Source organism: Pteropus vampyrus, unplaced genomic scaffold (genome assembly GCF_000151845.1).
Source record: "Pteropus vampyrus isolate Shadow unplaced genomic scaffold, Pvam_2.0 Scaffold1, whole genome shotgun sequence".
NCBI classification, from domain to species: Eukaryota; Metazoa; Chordata; class Mammalia; order Chiroptera; family Pteropodidae; genus Pteropus; species Pteropus vampyrus.
Genome location: NW_011888782.1, coordinates 19,033,473 through 19,051,723, shown reverse-complemented (window position 1 = coordinate 19,051,723; position 18,251 = coordinate 19,033,473). Strand labels below are relative to the sequence as shown.

Sequence of the window (18,251 nt, the reverse complement as noted above, 5' to 3'; positions counted from 1 at the left end):
AAAGAAATTTACACAATTTCTTCCAAAAATAAAGAAGGAAGGGACACTTCCCAATTCATTTTGTTGCATTTAGGACACGTCCAAGATTTTGGAGAGCCAAGAATGAAGCTACATATATTTCTTTTCAAGTCAAACTCAAAAGGGAATTTGGAGCTGGAAACACTTATCTAAGAGGAATTCTTTTTTTTTTTTCCCTTTCCAATGTATGATTTGCGAATAAACATTTCAGCTGCTCTCTGCCATTTGTTAATGACCAGCTCTGCAAAGCAATATGGAAGCTTATGGTGGGTCAGGAAGCCAAAGTCTAGGATTCCAGATGTGTTCTGTTATTAAGCCAACTTGTGTACTTCAATAATTAAATAAATGTTATCTGCCTCTGTAACAAGAGCACTCTGGTTTAGTTCCAAGATGCTAGTTTCTATGTGATTATCCACACCAGCCAATAAAGGCAAAACTAGTAACTGTATTTATATTGTTACTGTAAAGTGATTAACACTGAAACCTGAGTGCTCCTCCCAGCTGGATGAACCTTGGGATCCAAAGTAACTTATTTCGCCTTTCCAAGCAACAGTTTCCCCAGTGCTAATGGCTAAAATTTTCCTTCTAAATTTGTGGTGGGGATAAAACAATGCAATGTTTGTAAATACCTAGCAGAGTAACTATCCCGGAAGAGACCCTGAACTCATGGTGGATATAATTATTGCTAAAATTTTTGTGGCCTTAAAGATGTTATAATCAAGAGCAAAACCAAACTAAAACTGAGGTGATAACTGACTGTTAAAATAAGTAGACTTAAACATTAAAGACTGAAAGGATGGTCTGGCAGCACTTCATTTCAATTATAATTGACCATGGAGAAAAATCTGTTTTCAAGTAAGAGACTCTCACTTCCAAGTCTTTAAAAGCCAGAATGGTTTGAAAACCACAGTCTTTTGAGCAATAACCTGATAGCCTTTCTCTGTAGTCTTGGATTATCAGCCGTTGCCTCATAAAGAAAATTGCCCCTCCTCCACTGTTGAGGGTTCCTGATAATGTCATATTGACAATAAACAATTTTTTTCCATTAGAGACATTTCTATATTAAAGGTTTTTGTTTTCCTCGAATACGTACCTACAAAATTCAAATACCATTGTGCAGATCTACCATTTAATTTCTCCAAAATTCCTTAACATTAATGGCTGTTATTTATAATCTCTACCAGTATAAGCTTCTTGTACCACAAGCTTAGCACATTTATCACCCACTGGTAGGGTAAAGAGTACAAAATCACCAAGAGGAAGACCTTCTGACCTCTTAATGGGCCTCAGTGTAACTCAAGGGTCCCATTTAATCAACTGTAGAATATCCAATTCACTTTCTAAAAATCCACTGTGTATAGTTTCAAGGCCTAGGAAAGATGTAGTAATTTACAGAGATTTCAATTCTGCCAAGAATGTAGGAGAAGAAAGAGGCACTTTTTAATTGCAATTAAGTAAAGATTAAGAGCAGTGCCAAGAAGCAAATTGGGATTAAAATCTCATTTGGCTATAGCTGATATAATTTTGCCCTGTTATAATGCTTAATCATATGATAACTGAATTTACTATAATACAATCTGGTGTCAGTGACAGCAGAAGATGGGAGAGGGTCAGATTCAGGATGCAAGGCTGTGGGAGACAGGAGGAGGAGCGAGACAGGGCGGCACCATGGGGTGGTGCCATGTCAACGCTGGTCCGGAAGTCAGCTTAAAGATAGAGAGAGCCGACCTTCAAGCTCCTCCAGGAAATATGGCTTTTACAGTTATCCAAAGAGACTCTTTCCTCTATGAAGAAGTCCATTGACAAAGAGTTGCTCCCCCAAATAACTCCACCATGTCCCTTTGGAAAGTCTCTATTAGTATCACCAAACTCAGCAAAAGGCCTGCTAACTGTAGGGCCAGGAGCCTTTGTACATCGTTCCAGAGACACTGCATGAGCTGGGTTACCTGAATTTTATTAGCAGAGGTGATTCTCAGCGAGGTCAGGGGACATCATTTGTCTTCCCTAACATTCAATAAATTGAACACTGCTGTGGGAACTGCATTGGATTTTAGTTCTGATAGCACCTGTGGTGGTCAGAACTAGGAGCCCAAAAGTCTCAGTTCACACGTGTATATTGATGTTTGACTTCGGGAGAAAATCCTGTTCACATATCATTTTTCTTCTCTTATCTCCCCACCCCCCACAGACCACATTAGCTGCCACTCACTTCCTTCACACCTGATGCACTTGCTTCTATTTTTAGCACGATCCTGCTTTAGAATGCATTCTTCTAATTGAAGTGTCATTATCTCACCTTGGAGGTGGCATTTCCCTGGTGAGGTGGGAGCCATCAAAGCCACCAGGCTTCCACAGAATATAGTTGAGTCCTGTTAGGTCGGTCTCTCTGAGATGGAGAGGGTGATTTCTGCATCCCTAAATTATCCCGTGATGTTTTACAAAAGAGTACAAAATGTCACACGTCTTCTTCTTTGTGTTGACACGCGTAAGTGAAGTCAGTGGAGCAGAGTCAGTGGGGGAAACTGAGCCCTGTTCCTAATCTAACTCTGTTGCTCTCTTAACACATTCACCCAACTTTCTCAGCCCCTCAAACAGACTCAGAGTTTACAGGTTTCGTGGGTTCCAGCACATTTGTAACCACATCCCAGTATATGAACTATATTCTAAACCGAGACTGAAATATCTCTTTAGAAAACTGTCAAATGATGGCACCAAACTAAATTAAAAAAATAAATAATAATATAAGTAGATATCTGCATCTTTCTTTTTCTCAAGGCTTTGGGAAGCAAAACGAAAACTTCTTTACGTTGGCCTCTGCACCGATAGCTAGAAGATTCTCAATTAATTCTTTGATAAACATTAGCAGAAGAAAATAAGACAGCGCAGGATGCAAACAACACGTTATCATAGTATATATCTAAATTGATGGCAGAGTTACCACCAAAGAATAGAGATAATAACATTTTCTAACATTCAGAGAAAATATTTCCAAATGCCTTTCTTGAAATAACTAATAATTTGAAACCCTTTTGTGTTCTTATTACTGTAAAAGCACAAAGTCAATTCAGAGGTCAAAATATATCCTTTCCCAAACGAATAAAGTGGTGAAACAAGACAGTCTGGTTGGCTGCTATACATTTCTCTAATTCTTCTCCCACAGACTTAAATAAGCCACGGGATGAACTGAAGGACATATAGCTGTGCACAATACAGAGGAATTTAATTCTCTAATCTGACAAAAGGCTAGCAGTGTCAGCATTAGTAGCTGCTACTGGTATTAATCCTCGGCGAGGATTGTGCTTTTTGTCATAGCTTATAACAATGGTACATCTTCTGTATCTATTACACACATATATCTGTACATATTATAGACACATATACATAAATTTAGTGCAGGAATCAGACGATAGATGACAGAGCAGGCATTGATGAGCACTGGTGAGAGCGCATGCGCTCGACCAGGACCTACTTACTGATGGAAGGCGGGGTCCCCCGGGCTGGTGGTCTTCAGCATGATAATTAGCAGTTTTCCCTGCAGTGTGGTCAGCAGGAAGGACAGAAACCTCTCCCTAGCACAAGTCACTCAGCCCTGCCGGGTTCCTGATGCTCTCTGGGTAACGGCATCCCATTAGGAGTGTGACACAGTAGGGAAAGAGACCGGTTCACTGTGAGACCTGCTACTCACTCTCGTACAGTGCATCGGCCCCCCTTCCCACTGCACAGTGGCTGCCGAGAGAGTGAGCCGTGGAGTCAGAATTCCACCGGGACACAGGCTGCAATGTCAGTGACCTTCTTCTCAAGACAGGGCTTTTTAGGATGGTATAGAAACAACCTAATGTAGTCCCCTAGCCTTAGGAAAAGGGGAAGAATTCTCTTTAAATTAAAAAGGAAAAAAAAAAAAAAAGGTATGAACTTGGAAGACCGGGATGTGCTTGGCTCTCTGCTTCAGAATAAACTAAGAGGATCCCAAAAGAATTCATGGAGACTGCGTTTAGCATGCATGCCTGTGATGCTGGAGTGATGGGGGCTTCACCCTCTTGTACCTGTTACCTTTCCGCATGGAGTTAATCAAATGTTCCGTTATCTTCCCTGGGTAAGGGAAATGAACTGATTTAAATTGCCACGCTTGGATACTCATCCAGAGAGGACAGCTGAGAGATTTACGTGCAAAAATAACTGGGTTAGAGGAGAAAATGGGAGACGGATTCCAAGTACCTGCTTGTTGTGCTGTCTGTGGCAACTGCTGACCCCTCTGAGCACTGTACTGAACTGAGGCCATGGGCCGGTACTGCTGTGTAGTTGAGGTAGGGTACTGACCAGATGGATAATAATATATGGGCATCTGTGGAAGAAAGAGAAAAGGAAATGAGAACTGTGCACTAAGTAACAATTTTTAAAACGTAAAATACGTCATCTTATGATTGTAGTAGATTGTAATAGACTGTAGTAGATTATACGATCGTTATGATCGTATGTAGTGGATTGCAGTATGATTGTGGTAGATCGTAAACACAACCGCCGAAATCTTCCCCCAGGCCTATGTGTGTGTACAGGCTCCTCTTCCCATAGAGATAGAGGTGGAATCGATTCCCCAAGCCCTTGAATCTGAGCTGGCTCTGTGACTGGCTTTGACCAGTGCCATGAGGCAACCAAAATGACTTCTGTGACTTGCAAGCCTGATCCTTAAGAAGACTTGCAGCTTCCACTTTTGCAGGAGGACAGCCCAGCCACCAGGGAAAAAAAGCCCAGGCTACACTGCTGGAGAAGGAGGCCACGTGGAGAATAGAGGAGCCTCAGTCTGCAAGCTACACCAACGTTCGAGGCATATGCGAGGCCACCTTGAGTGTTCCAGGCTGTCCCAGGTAATACTGCATGGAGCAGAGGTGACCCACCCTTGCCGAGTCCTGTTCAATTTACTGATAGTCATGAGTAATACAATAGTTATTTTAAAACACTGAATTTTGTGTTTTTTGAATGAAGCACGAGTGAATAAAAGTCATCTACAACAACAAAAATCTTTTATGATAGTTTTAAATATTATATCTAACTTGAAGTGTTTTTCTAGTGGAAACACAGGTGAGGCATGAGAACTGCTGATCTCTAGCCTAAAAGAAGCAGAGAATAAAATTATGAAATATGATAAAGTCTGCCAAAGCACTTTGCAGAGTGATTGGCACATCGGAAGTATCCAAAAAATTTATGTTCAATCCAAAACGAGAAAAATATTAAAATAGTGTCTATATCACTTCCTATTACTTTCTAATGACTGGCAATGCCCGTAAATATTCTAATTACCTCTGGTTAGATTCATATCTAATCTCTCCTCATCTGGAAAGACTTCCTTGCCCACCTCAGGTTATTTATTTTAAGGCTATTTTCTTATGAATCTTAATTATTTTTCATTTCTAGGCTTCTGAATTTTCTTCTATCATCTTCTTTAAAGTGTAGGCAGAGGCACACCAATACATGCCCTATAAGTATTATATTCATACAGTAAAAGTATGAGCCACCTCTTTGAGAATTATGATTTTTATGGCTATTTTATTTCTGATTTGCTCATATCAAATAGGAAACACTTTTCTATTTCAATCTTGCTATTGAAACATACATAACATGTTTTCCTGCCTAGGGATAAAGTAGGGAGAAAAAAGATAACAGTCTCTGTGGGTCTATGGTTTTGTGATCTCATGGAATGATTATGAATTATAATTCTATCTAACAATATGGATATTTAAGGGTAAGAAGCTGCATGAATCTGAAACAAACACAGGTCTATATCTGGCAATTAACTAATTTATTATATGTATTGTTTATAGTGATTTAATCTTACTATTTCTCCCTTTCTTTGTAAGCAATTTATAACAATAAAAATCCAAAAATTCTGGAGTAATAATTGGTTTTAGTTACGCTCTGGCAGATTGCGGTGCTATTAAAGATTATCACCATTCTACAGTAGGTGCTTCCTAATATTAAGAATAAGAACAAATACTATCTAATTGACACATCAGCATTATATATGTAGGACTTTTAGGGAGAACCGTATTTTGTTCCTTTAGGAGAGGCTGTGTCTTGATTCAACGTAAGCTCTTAAATATGCTATCCGGCTCTCAGTCTCTCCTCTTACATTCAGTATGAAATATGAAAACACCTTCAGGGATAAAGGACAGACTTCAAACAGCTTTTGAAAAAACTTTCCTGATAAACACTAATGGTTTCGATAAAAGTATAGCTCTTGAGAGAGAGAGAGAGAGAGAGAGAGAGAGAGAGAGAGAGAGAGAGAGAGAGAGGGAGCACACCTCATTTTTAGTACTGCTTTTTGTTTTGATCTTGTTTTATTCTCCTACTTCTACCTTCTTTGATACCCTGACAAAATGTGCTAAAGATTCAGTCACTTCCATCCAGCATCTCTCCGAGATGGAGTATTAGCCAGCTCTCAGGAATTGTAGCTCCCAAGCATATAAAGCAAGTGGGAAATGGCACTTGGCTCATCCTCATCCTCCGTCACTGAGAACGGCAGCCGAGCTGAGCTAAGAGGAATCTTTAAAGGATAAATTTGAAAAGTTGGAAGGGAGAAAGGTGAAGGAACAAAGGAGCAAGAATAGCCCCAAAGGGAGGAAATGTATATTTTCAACAACTATGTTAAAATACAGAGAATCAAAAAGTGAGTGGATTAGGAGAGGAAATAAATAAATGAGAGAATAAACCATAAAAGATAAGCACTTCTCCCACTTCCCTTCTTCAAATCCTTCTTTGTCTTGTCCATATGTTTCTTGCTTCCAGTGAGCACTCAGAAAGCACACATGACAAATCAGACACAATTGGCCTCCAAGGGTATTAAAAAGTTCATTCTCTGTGTAAGTTTAACATATCTCCATGTATGCCCACTGACTGTATCTCACAAGTTCTTTTCACAGTTGAATAATCAAGTTTTAAAATGTTTCCTAAATTGTAACATTCCATTGTAGATATGTTCTACTTAAATTAAAAAAAAAAAAAAGGAAAAATTGTTTACTAAATTGGAAATTATATCCTGTAGCTTAATCTGTGTTTCTTTTGAAAGAAATTCATGGATGTCTAAACTGATCATGAACATCCATTTTGTCTTTTTTTCTCCCCTCCCTCTTTCTATTTTTAAATCTATTGAAGCAGGAACGAAAGCATTTCCATTGCAGATATACCAGGAGTTCTGAGTTGTCTTTGCTCCTGCAATCCACTAAAACTGAAATTCCTTCATCAAGGAGGAACTTTTATTTAAAAGTCTTCAATTAAATATTCCGCCAACTCTCGTCTTTGACAGCAGAAATGGGTAAAAGCTTAGATGTTATTTAGGCTAAAGAGCTAAACAACTTTTCCAATAATTAAAGTACTTAATTTATTAGCTAAATAATTAATATACTAATGAGGTCCTTTCTCCTGTAACTTCAAAGGATTTTCCACATCTCCTTAAATCCTACTGGCAAAGCGACATTACTGAGAAGGTAACAGAAGATGAACTATTAATTGCTCGAAATAAAATAAACAACGGAGTGAAAACTCTTTCATGGTGGAGGGTTTTGCATGAGTTGAAAAGAAAATAATTTATTCAAGATGTTAAGGCGGTGAAACAAACAATAAGAAGGTGACACTGTGCTTTAAGCAGCTCGTCCAGTGCGATATTTCATAATTAGGATGGAATTTGCCTAGGATATGTGTGCCTTGAAAATGGACCAGAAAACGCCTCTGTGCATTTTACATCTTGACAGTAATCACTTGCAATATTCTGCACGGGATACCCAGGAGAGCACCAGAGATGTTTGGTGGTGAACAGTAACACATAATCAGTCTTTGAGAGGACAGTAAAAATCAGTGATCTGTGGTGTCTTACATGCTCGAGTCAATTAAATATGATGAATGGCTACTTGTGAGAATACGAGTAAACTCAGCTTCCCCCGAGGGAAAGGACAGCACAGCGCATGTTGGCCTAGCTTCCTCCTTTATATTCATAGAGGAGCCCCTGCCTGGAGCACCAAGTTAGCTCCAGAAAATTCTATGAATCTGTAAGAGAGGAAAGAACAAATTCTCAGAGCAGCAGCAAGAGAACATTGAAAGTCCCCAGAAGCGGATGTTCCTCTCGTCCAAGGCTTTCCGTTCCTAGACAGTGCATGAGCAGGACATCACCTAGAAGGGACTGTTTTCTTGTGGCCTCCGTACTGGCAGTCTGGAAGATGGGATGTTCCCCCAATTGAATCATGGACAGTTGGGTCGGTTTCATTAAACTTATTTTTTGCACAACTACTGAACAGGACAGATCAGGTCCTGCAGGTGGAGAATATCAGTATAAGCCAGAAGGGCAAGAGAGACTGACCTGGCAACATTCTACATGGAAATATAGAAGTCAAAGTGCAGCACAAATCAGCTATAGGTCACGGGTGTGAGAAAAAGCATGCTTACCTGTGCAGGTGGAGGCTGTTGCACGAATCCCTGTGGTGACGGAGGGGCCTGGAGAACTTGTTGAGAGATGGAAGGTGCAGAGCCTGAGAAACCCCCTGTGGGGAGCTGCTGGCCTGTAGAGGCGATGACATAGCTGGGCTGTTGGGTTGGCTGGGGCATGAGGGATGGGGGGTAGACAGGGCCAGATGGGGGCTCAGGAGTCTCTCCTGAGGACTGCCTACTCAGGTTCATCTGGCCGAACTGTGTCGCCACATCATCTCTCTGCAAGACACAAAAATAAAAGAGGAAATCAGGGAGATCCACTTAGCAATGGGAGAGGCACACAGAGGCAGACACAGGCCACACGACTGTCATTGTGTGAGAAGCAGGGAGTACGATTTGGAAAAAATAAAAGGAAGGGATTCTCCAGCTAGAACAAGAGAATGCAGATTTAATCATCCTGAGGATCAGAGATGGCAAACAGTTTGACTCAAATCTTCCTCTTTCGATGGCATCCAATTATTACTTTTTCACTAAGGGCTTGGGCTTCTCAGGATGGCGCCGAGACAAGAGGGCTTGGTGTTTTGTCCTGAAGAGTCGAATGCTCTTTCTAGCAGTAGCCACAGGACCTGCCTTCTGGGGAGAGGCAGGAGGACTTATGTTTATCATTACCCACAGCTGTTGCAAAGGTCAGGCCAGAACCTGTGTCAGCTGGGTGGGACCCCGTTTGTAAATTATGGAGTGTTTGCTCACTGGAGATTTAGGGGTAATGCTCACTCTTGTTGTCCAAAAGGACCTAGTACATTGAGGAGGAATGAAGGGGAACCTAGGGGTTTGGGATATGAGAGGACATTTTATCAGGAGTGCATGGTTACCATTTTGACGCTGACTTTCAGCTATTTCCCAAACCCTCACGCCAAGTTCGTGAGTGTGTTTCTGACTTCTAACTGATGGCATTCAATTCCTGCTGAGCTGGCACACTCTTAAAAATAAAAGGGTACCAGATTGCAGAAGCACTAACCACGAAACAAATGACAGAAAGAAAACCATGACTTTGAAGATGTGTTGTAATGTTCTGAAATGAGATATTCACACACATCCCTCATAGTCAGCCTAGGGCACCCATCTGGCACCAACCAGGCCCACACAGGAAAGTAAAATCGTGACTATGCTCTCCTGGGGCAAAAGGCATACACATGAAACACAGTACCATGGGGAACTGCTGCGTTGGAGACACAGGCAGGAGATGCTGGGGAGGAAACGAGACTGCTGGGTATTGCACTGACTGGGAGGAAGCCTGCAGCCCCTGGACAGACTGGAGGAAAGAAAAAGCTGATCAGTTAACAAGGAAGCACTTGGGGTGGGGGCTAAAATCCCACTGGAAGGCTGTCATATCCAAAGCATACCACCCACCACCCCCTACAGGTCCTCTTGGCTCCATGCACTTCAGAGACAGGAACCAGGCACCAAAGGCAAATCCAAGTCATGCAGGCTGGAGCCAGCCTGCCCTTATGGAGGCTCGTTTGCTCAGAGTGAACACCCCTTTAAGAATGTACTGTGACACTTTTTACGTTGTCATTGGTTAGATCTTCTGGGTCTAAAAATATGGCCCAAGGAATAAGAAGTAAGGAAAAAAATATTTAAAACAAGTTTCACTCCAGCAACCTACTCAGAACCCTTCGGGGTTCTGTGGACATTGCCAAGTGTTGCCTCAGGCAAATGGGGGCAGCTCTATGTGTCTCTAAGGGGTGTATGAAGAGCCAGGTCACCTTGGAACTAAACTGATTTCTATTCTTTCCAATGATAAAGTCTTTACTACTGACTCTTTGCAATCAGGAGCACTTGGTGTGTGCTGGGAATGGGTGAGCGAGTTGATACAAAGGCCCGGGCGGGAATATGCGTTCAATCCCCAAGACAGGCTCCTTGATACATAAAAATCATGTCTAGCCCTAAGAAAAACATGTCATTCATTTTCCCTTGCACCATGCCCTCGTCATGCAAGTCATTGGATGGTCCACTCATCTCTATCTAAACGTAAGGTTCCAGATGAAATCTTGCCAACCTGTGACAGAGTCTAGGCTGCCAGGTTTTATTAATGAGTGGATGAGGGTCACACTGATGGAAAATATCCCCTCTTCCTGATGCACTGCTGTCCTGAAGGCTGTGCAGCCTTCACCTTAAAGCACGTCTCCTCCCTGCCTCCAGCCAGCTCCTTACCTGAGTGACCAGGGGGCCTGCCATTTGCGGCTGTGGTGGCTGGACCTGCTGCTGTGGCTGAGGAGAGGGCTGCTGCTGTGGCTGCTGCTGGGACTGCCCCACCATCGTGCCTCGCAGGGATTGCTGACTGGTGGGGGGGTTGTATATTGCAGGGGTTCCATCGGGATTCACAAAGGGCTGGCCTGCAATGGAACCATTGGTCCAGGTGAGCCTCTCAATCTCTCCTTTGGCAGCAATAACCACTCTGATAGATATTTAAAAAGCAACCTTAAGCAAAGGGGCAGGGTGGTAGCAATCCAGGACACGAGAACCTTCGCCCATGTGAAGACTTTGCTATTTTTGACCCAGCCGGTTCAGCTTACATTATATAACAATGTAAGCCCAGAGCAATGGTAAGAAGCAGCAAATAAATCTACCACCTTCAGGGAGATCTCCCAAAGTCAAGTACAGTAGCACCCAGTGGAGAAGGCCTGTGGAGAAGCAATCTTCAAGAAGCCTTGTGTTTTGCTGCCCTGCACCTCACAGCCACCAGTGAGATACTAATGTACTCTGAGAGGGGGCTGCTTTCCTTTTGTATAATCCCAACTACCTTCGGTTACACATTATTTACCAATACTTGTGTTTTGCTTCTCCTAGCTTTGTCTCCAATTCAGTATCATTATGAATTCCACAAATATATATGCAACAGAACATACCACATCCATTCATTTACTTCTCTGCAGAGACACAAGCAAAAGACATGGAGATTTCGATTTTAAAGGCAATGCGTAGTAAGCTTGTCACAGGACCATCTTATAATGGTGAAGCAAAATACGATATTTTGCCATTTGAAATGATGGCATAGTTCACTATTATTATTACTACTATTTGGGGAGTATTTTATAGTTTAAAAAATAGTATTATTGGAGCCTCGTCATGGCTCTGTTTGGAAGGAAGATGTCACCTTTCTCTGTTTCAGAAGGGGAAATGAAGGCCCATCAGAAAGGTTATAGGAATAAGGAGCTGAAAGAAGGAAAGTATGGAGCAGAAAATGAAAGAGAGAAAAGGGGGAAAGAAAAGGAAGGTAAAGGAGAGAACAAATCCGTTTCCAATATGGCAGGCACAGTGACAGGCACCTGACATGTATGATCTTAGCTCTTCCAACAACCCTCAGATGTGCAATCTCATCCCGGTTTGGAGACAAAAAAATTAGAGTTCAAAGGGGCCAAGCAACTTATTCAGAAAACAGAATCAAAACAAACAAACAAACAAAAAAGCAGTAAGCGAGAGAATCAGGAAACGACTCTTGTCAATATGACTCCAAAGTCCATTTACTTCCCATTACGCCAAATAACGGAAGAGAATTATCCTAGTTTACACAATGAGTATCTGGTACAAAGAGATACCATGAAAAAAAATCCAGTCATCACTGAAAATTATTAACCAATGCATGAGAAGTCAGGAGAGGTGGGGGCCATGTTTCAAAGTGGAATCACACCCGGAATTCGTAGATAAAGAATGGGCAGGAAGAGAATATGGGTCAATGGGTTGGCAAAGTATTTGCGGGACGGTTTGTGAGTCCTTTCTTTCCTATTCTATAACCTCCACATCCCTATGGGAAAGGCAGCAGTAGAAATGTGTATCCCCAAGCTGAAGCCATGGAAATATTCTCTAGAAGCCTGAACAAAATGTCTGGGAAGAGAAGGACTGCAAGCATGGGGTTGGTGTCTCACAGGAGGGTGATCCCTGCTCTTGGCATTAAGGAGATGGCAGAGACAGCTTGCTGAGTTCTCCCCAAAAGCATCTCCTTACATTGATCAATATGCAGGAATTACATGAGCACCCTTATCCAGGGTAAGTAGCATGTTTGGGTAAGGAAATCAGTCTTGTTCTTTCATAATGTATATGAAGAGCAACCAAAGATGGCCAGTAATGTGAGGAAAATTTGCAATCGAAAGGAACAAGACTGAGAGGGAAAATAGAAAAACTGACCCAAAGGAAACTATATTTTAATGAAAACAAATTGTACACTATTCAATAAGAAGAGACTGTTATAAAATGAGAACTCAGCTAATTAGCTTATGTATGCTAAATGAAAGGAACCAGTCCTAAAAGGGCAGCTACTGTATAATTCCATTTCTATCAAATTCAAGGTCAGGCAACATTTAGCGATGTAATGGAAGTCAGAATAGCAGTAGCTCTAAGGGGTATGGGGGAAGCTACGAGGAGACTCTGTCTTACTCAGCGTGATGTTTACACAGGCGTTCACATATTCAAATATTTACCAAGGCTACCCATCAAATATGTGTAGATCATGCACTTCACCTATACACTTTATAAATGACATTAAGAAAGGAAATTGGAATAGGTTGGGGGGGAAATTGGAATAGGTTGTGGGGGCAATTGCTGGGGTCAGTAGTGAAACCAGCCAAAATGCTCACATGAAAAGAGCAATGGACTTGCCTTCAGCTCTGTTAGGAATTGCAATGATAGTTCCTCAATATTACTGGAAATTTTCAGACGATATATATTTGCATGCATGCGACAAGAAACCTTAAATGCTCATATTTATGAACACACTTGCCACAACTAAGGAAGTTCTGACAATGATTTCATAACCAATCATAATGTGCTAACGATAGAAAAGCAAATGTACCAGAATTATATTCACAGAACTAAATTTAGTGGTATATTTTTTTCTAATGTTCCCCATAGGCATTTGTTTTTCTATCACTGTCATTTAATTTATTTTATATATTTTTTCTTTTTGTAAAAATAACTTCTGGATTTAAAATGTGCAACTTGTTTTTCCTCCAAAACCAGTGATGTGAGAATGGATGAAAAAAACAGTTCAATTTTCAAAATTTTATCAGCCCATTTAGAATTCTAATCTTTCATCGCCCCTCACCCACCTCCACCTTTGTATCTTAAAAACATAAGAGGAAAATTTTAGGTGCTTAACATTTACAAAATTTTCACAGCAACTTTATATGAAATCGTTTCAAAATCAGCCTCACTCTGTACTTACACAAACACACATACGAACGTACACATGAAGATGGAAAACTAAAAGAAAGAATCTATTATATTCTATATCGGTGTTCCCAACATTTTCGACATCAGGGACCAGTGTTCCTATGAGAATCTAATCCCTGAGGATCTGAGGTGGATCTGAGGCAGTGATGCTAGCGCTGGGGAGCAGCTGCAAATACGGATGAAGCTTTGCTTGCTGGCCCACTGCCCACCTCCTGCTGTGTGCCCCAGTTCCTAACAGGCCAGGGACCAGTACCGGTATACAGCCCGGAGGTTAGGAACTCCTGGTTCTATATGACCTCCAATTTACTCCCAGGGAAGTGTGAAAAAACTGACCATAATCAGGGTGAAAAACATAACCATAAAATATTCAGAGGTTCTTTGTGATAAATTTTAGATCTCCTCTTTGAAATATTATTAATATGTTGTGGACCAGAAAAAAGAAATGTTTCTAAGCAATTGCATATGAAAAACAATAAGAATTCACTTGGGTAGAGGGAGACGGAAGGTTGTCCTGGAAAGAGAAAAGAGTATAAAAGATTGATTTTATGCTCACCAAGGAGATGTAAAAATAATGAAGAAAATGAAAGAAGTAAAACAGATAGCAGGAAAGAGAACAAAGACAATTTCCTACGAGAGTGAGGATGGCAACTATTGGTTTTCAAGTCAGGCAATGCTCACCTTTCTATATTCTATCATTTACACCAAATACAGATGCAATTACCACTGAATACAAGCAATTAGTTTGAATGACAGCTGCTGAAGACCAAAGGGGAAAGAAACACTACCTGGCCTTACGACTATTCGGCTAAGAGGTTTTCATGTCAGGAACTTCACTACTGTGCCCTGCAGGCCCTGACATGTGTGTTGGCGTGGGTAAAGAGGGTGCGATGACAGAGGTAAGCCAGGGTGCCCTGAGCTCAGAAGAAAGGATTCAATGCATTGTGCTCCTTCCTCTAAAACACGTGACATTAGGTGAAAAACTTCTCCCCTCTCCACATCGACCTGTACAATGTGTCGTAGATTTTATTTTACTAACATATAATTACTGAGTACCTGCACAGTGACTAAAGACTATGTTATCTATTCCAGGATTCAAAACAAAAACAGAAACACAACTAACTATGAGCTCTCCCCAGAGAGAGCTTATAAATGTGCTGGTAAGAAGAAAATGAACCCAGAGAAAACTGACACAGGAAGCAAAGTAGTTACGTGCTCTTGGTTCCTGACACTGAAGCGTTTCTGCCAATGGCTTGGCAAAAAGTATTTATTTAAAAAGAAAGAGAGGGGGTGAAAAAAAGATATTTTCCTTTCTTAGTTTTTAGAAGGTGATCAATCAAATTATAAGGGAGTTACTGATCATGGACAGGTAAGGATTTATTCAGATCTTGTAAAAATACATTTATAGACAGCACATAAAAACTTCATGATGCTATTAAGAAAAAGATGGAAACAGTTTGAATAAATAAATGCTAGAAGTCTTGTGAAAAACAAAATGTATAAGGTCATGGAAGCTCAGAGCATTTGAAAGAGACCAGCCCTTCAAGGCTGCTCAAAGTGAAGTCCCTGCAGATGGCATGCCCTCACTTCACACACTCATGAATTTGCACCAGATGAAGGGAAAGCAAAATGGAATAACAACATATACGGACATTAACAAGTACTTGAGGGATGCCAAAGGTTATTGGCATCTCTGGATAGTACTGAGCTGAAAGAATACAGCTAAGCAAAGATGAACTGTTTGCTAAAAATTTCCAAAAGGAGGCTGAGTCTGAGACAGCTGGAGGAAGATCAAACTCAAGAATCAAACCCAAGCTTGCCTTGCAAGGACGAAGATGTTTCACAGCGATAACTTTGAAAAAGAGCTTTTGTAGCAACTTACCCATCCCGATGTGTGAAAAGCAAAGAAAGAATGGGTCAGAGGTCCTGAGTTAGAAATAGACCAGCTGAGAGCCGAGTCTAAGGCCAGACAAAATAAAATGTGGCTGTATTTGGAAAACTGCAAGAATATTTGTGGGCAGGGCTGATTTCAGTGAGCCAAATATTTAGTACTTAGTAAGAGCCAAGTCTATTGCGCTGACAAAGGAAGTTTCATTTATGTTTCATTTAGTAGATATGATTGGCAGACACCTTAGTATTTTCAAATCATAGCTTGTCTTATTCCTACTTAAGACAGATATTTTACCAATCATAATTTTATACATGAGCCACATTCTCAAATATAAGACATTAGATGAAAAACTGCTCCCTATCCACATGAACATGTATAATGGGTAGCAGATAATACTTCTGTAATATGTAATCATTGAGCACAGTGCCTAAGACTACTTTGTTATCTACTCTAGGGGAAAAAAAAAATAGCCAAGTATGGCCTTTACCTACAAGGAGCTAGCTTATAAATGTGCTGATAACAAGGAAATGAACCCAAGGAAAATTCACACAAGAAGCAAAGTAGTCACATAGATAGATAGATGATAGATAGATAGATAGATAGATAGATAGATAGATAGACAGACAGACAGACAGCTAGATAGACAGATAGATAAATGATGGATGGAGAGAGAGATAGACAGACAGACATGCACATATACACATATATATCAACATGTGTATACATATATATATGTATACATACATACATACATACGTACATACATACATGTGCATATTTTCAATATTAAAAAAATCCCACATTCTGTAAAAGAAGAAACATCATAATCACCTTACATCTCACCACTCAACCATGGTCTACAATATATTGGTACATTTTCCTTCTGGTCTAGGGATATGTCTAGCATTTATCAGATCAGAGAAATATGCATGGTGAAGCTGTTCAACAGTGTTATTAGACCCTGTTCCTTAGTTAGGGTCCTTTTTCAAAGGAGATATTTTGATAACAGCTCAAATCACTCCATCCAGTGAATCAGAATTGGGACTTGGCACCAGATAGCACTTTATTTCTTTTTCTATAAACAAGATTACAGATAATAACATACGCATACACATGCACAGCCACACTATCATTACAAATAATATTCTTGCATTATACCCTAAAAATAGTCTGTTGAGCTTTTTTGAAACACCACAATTTTGCTTAAAACAAACCACTCAAAACTAATACTTAGTGTGTGCTCTTGTCTACGAGCCCTCCATCTCAATTAAAAGTGAAAGAATTTAAGCCAACAGAATCATGTACTTCGAGTGCCCAGAGTAATGAATATGATCCTGGTTTTCTTTTAATTTCCTTTATAGTGCTTACAATGATCCAAAGAAAATAAAAGCAATCTAATATTCTTCTTAGCAGTCTCTAATCGGAAAGCTTTCAAATGGTTTTCAATAAAATGATTATGCCTTCTTTTCCCTGAAGCTGATGACATTTTCAAAATGTCTCAATCAAACACCATGCCTTGAGAATGTGCCATATGTTTTCATGAAAATGTGGCAATTATTCAAGTAACTCTTTTACTATCGTTCTCATGTTTCTCTGCATTTCCTAATTACTAGTAGCACTATATATGTGAGAAGATTGAGCCAGATTATTTTTAAGAGAATTGCATCTGGTTTTGCATTTTCAAATTTAGCTAATCAAAGAAATACTCTGCAATAATCTAAACCAAACCTCAGATATATCTTGAGACAACTCAATTTTTTTTTCAGCCCCTTATAAAGGCTTCTAAGGAAGCTACTAGTCAATGTCGAACTTTCCAACCTAGGGTTTCTCAATCACTGCGCTACCGACATTCTGGGCTGGAAAATCCTCTGTTGTAAGGGGCTGTCCTGTGCATTGCAGGATGTTTAGTAGCATCTCTTGCATCTACATTCTTAAATATTAGTAGAAGTCCGCTCCTCCCCAGGTCACGATAATCAAAGTATCTGTAGATATTGCCAATGACCTTGGAGGCACAGGCAACATTGTCCTCCAATGTCGAGAAATTACCCCTATGAAGCAGATGTTCATCAGGCTATTTGCTCAATGCTCTGGGTCCTTTGAAATCAGCATGGAAGTTAACTGACTACTAGGAAAACTAAAAAATAAAGAACAAATGGCCATTTATCATGGAAAGAACTATAACGATGAAGTTACCAATTTTCTGACCCCAGCAAAACCAGTCTAAGGCCTAAAATCTCTAAAATATGTAAGGATTTGCTCTCTGTATACTCTCTGTCACTGCTATTCCTTATTCTCCAGGAGGTGTTGGGTGAAGGTACAAAGTGAGAAAGCAACTTCCATAGTTAATGATCCACTTCATGTCCCAGTTAATATCTCAAGTTCCTGAAATATCGTGGGTGCAAAAACACTTTTAACATCATAACAGGCTATCCATGGATTTATTCTGAGAAACATAAAGTTTTAATTAGTATATCCCAGTTCCTCACTCAATGATCTCTGATCTTAGTTCCTGGGAATACATGAGGCACATTGTGGTCAGTGAAGAGAAGACAGAGAAAAGTAGATATTTCTGGGAAGTCTCTATATCTATATTAATACCGATATCAATATGGAGATATAGATTATAATTATAGACTTGCCCCTCCATAGCAGTTCATGCTCCATGCTCTCGTGCTCAGGAATTTTCAGAAAACTTGCTAGTAAA

General features: G+C 40.3%; 1 protein-coding gene across 1 annotated transcript in view; it reads right to left on the bottom strand.

Moving 5' to 3' along the window:
• Positions 1 to 18,251, bottom strand: part of ARPP21 (cAMP regulated phosphoprotein 21) — a 155,968-nt gene that overhangs the window by 46,199 nt on the left and 91,518 nt on the right. Inside the window, exons 14-17 of the mRNA XM_011355055.1 lie at positions 10,645 to 10,888; positions 9,638 to 9,742; positions 8,449 to 8,709; positions 4,234 to 4,360 (exon numbers count right to left, since the gene is read on the bottom strand). Of these exons, the coding sequence (XP_011353357.1) occupies positions 4,234 to 4,360; positions 8,449 to 8,709; positions 9,638 to 9,742; positions 10,645 to 10,888 (737 nt within the window). The remainder of the gene's footprint in view (positions 1 to 4,233; positions 4,361 to 8,448; positions 8,710 to 9,637; positions 9,743 to 10,644; positions 10,889 to 18,251) is intronic.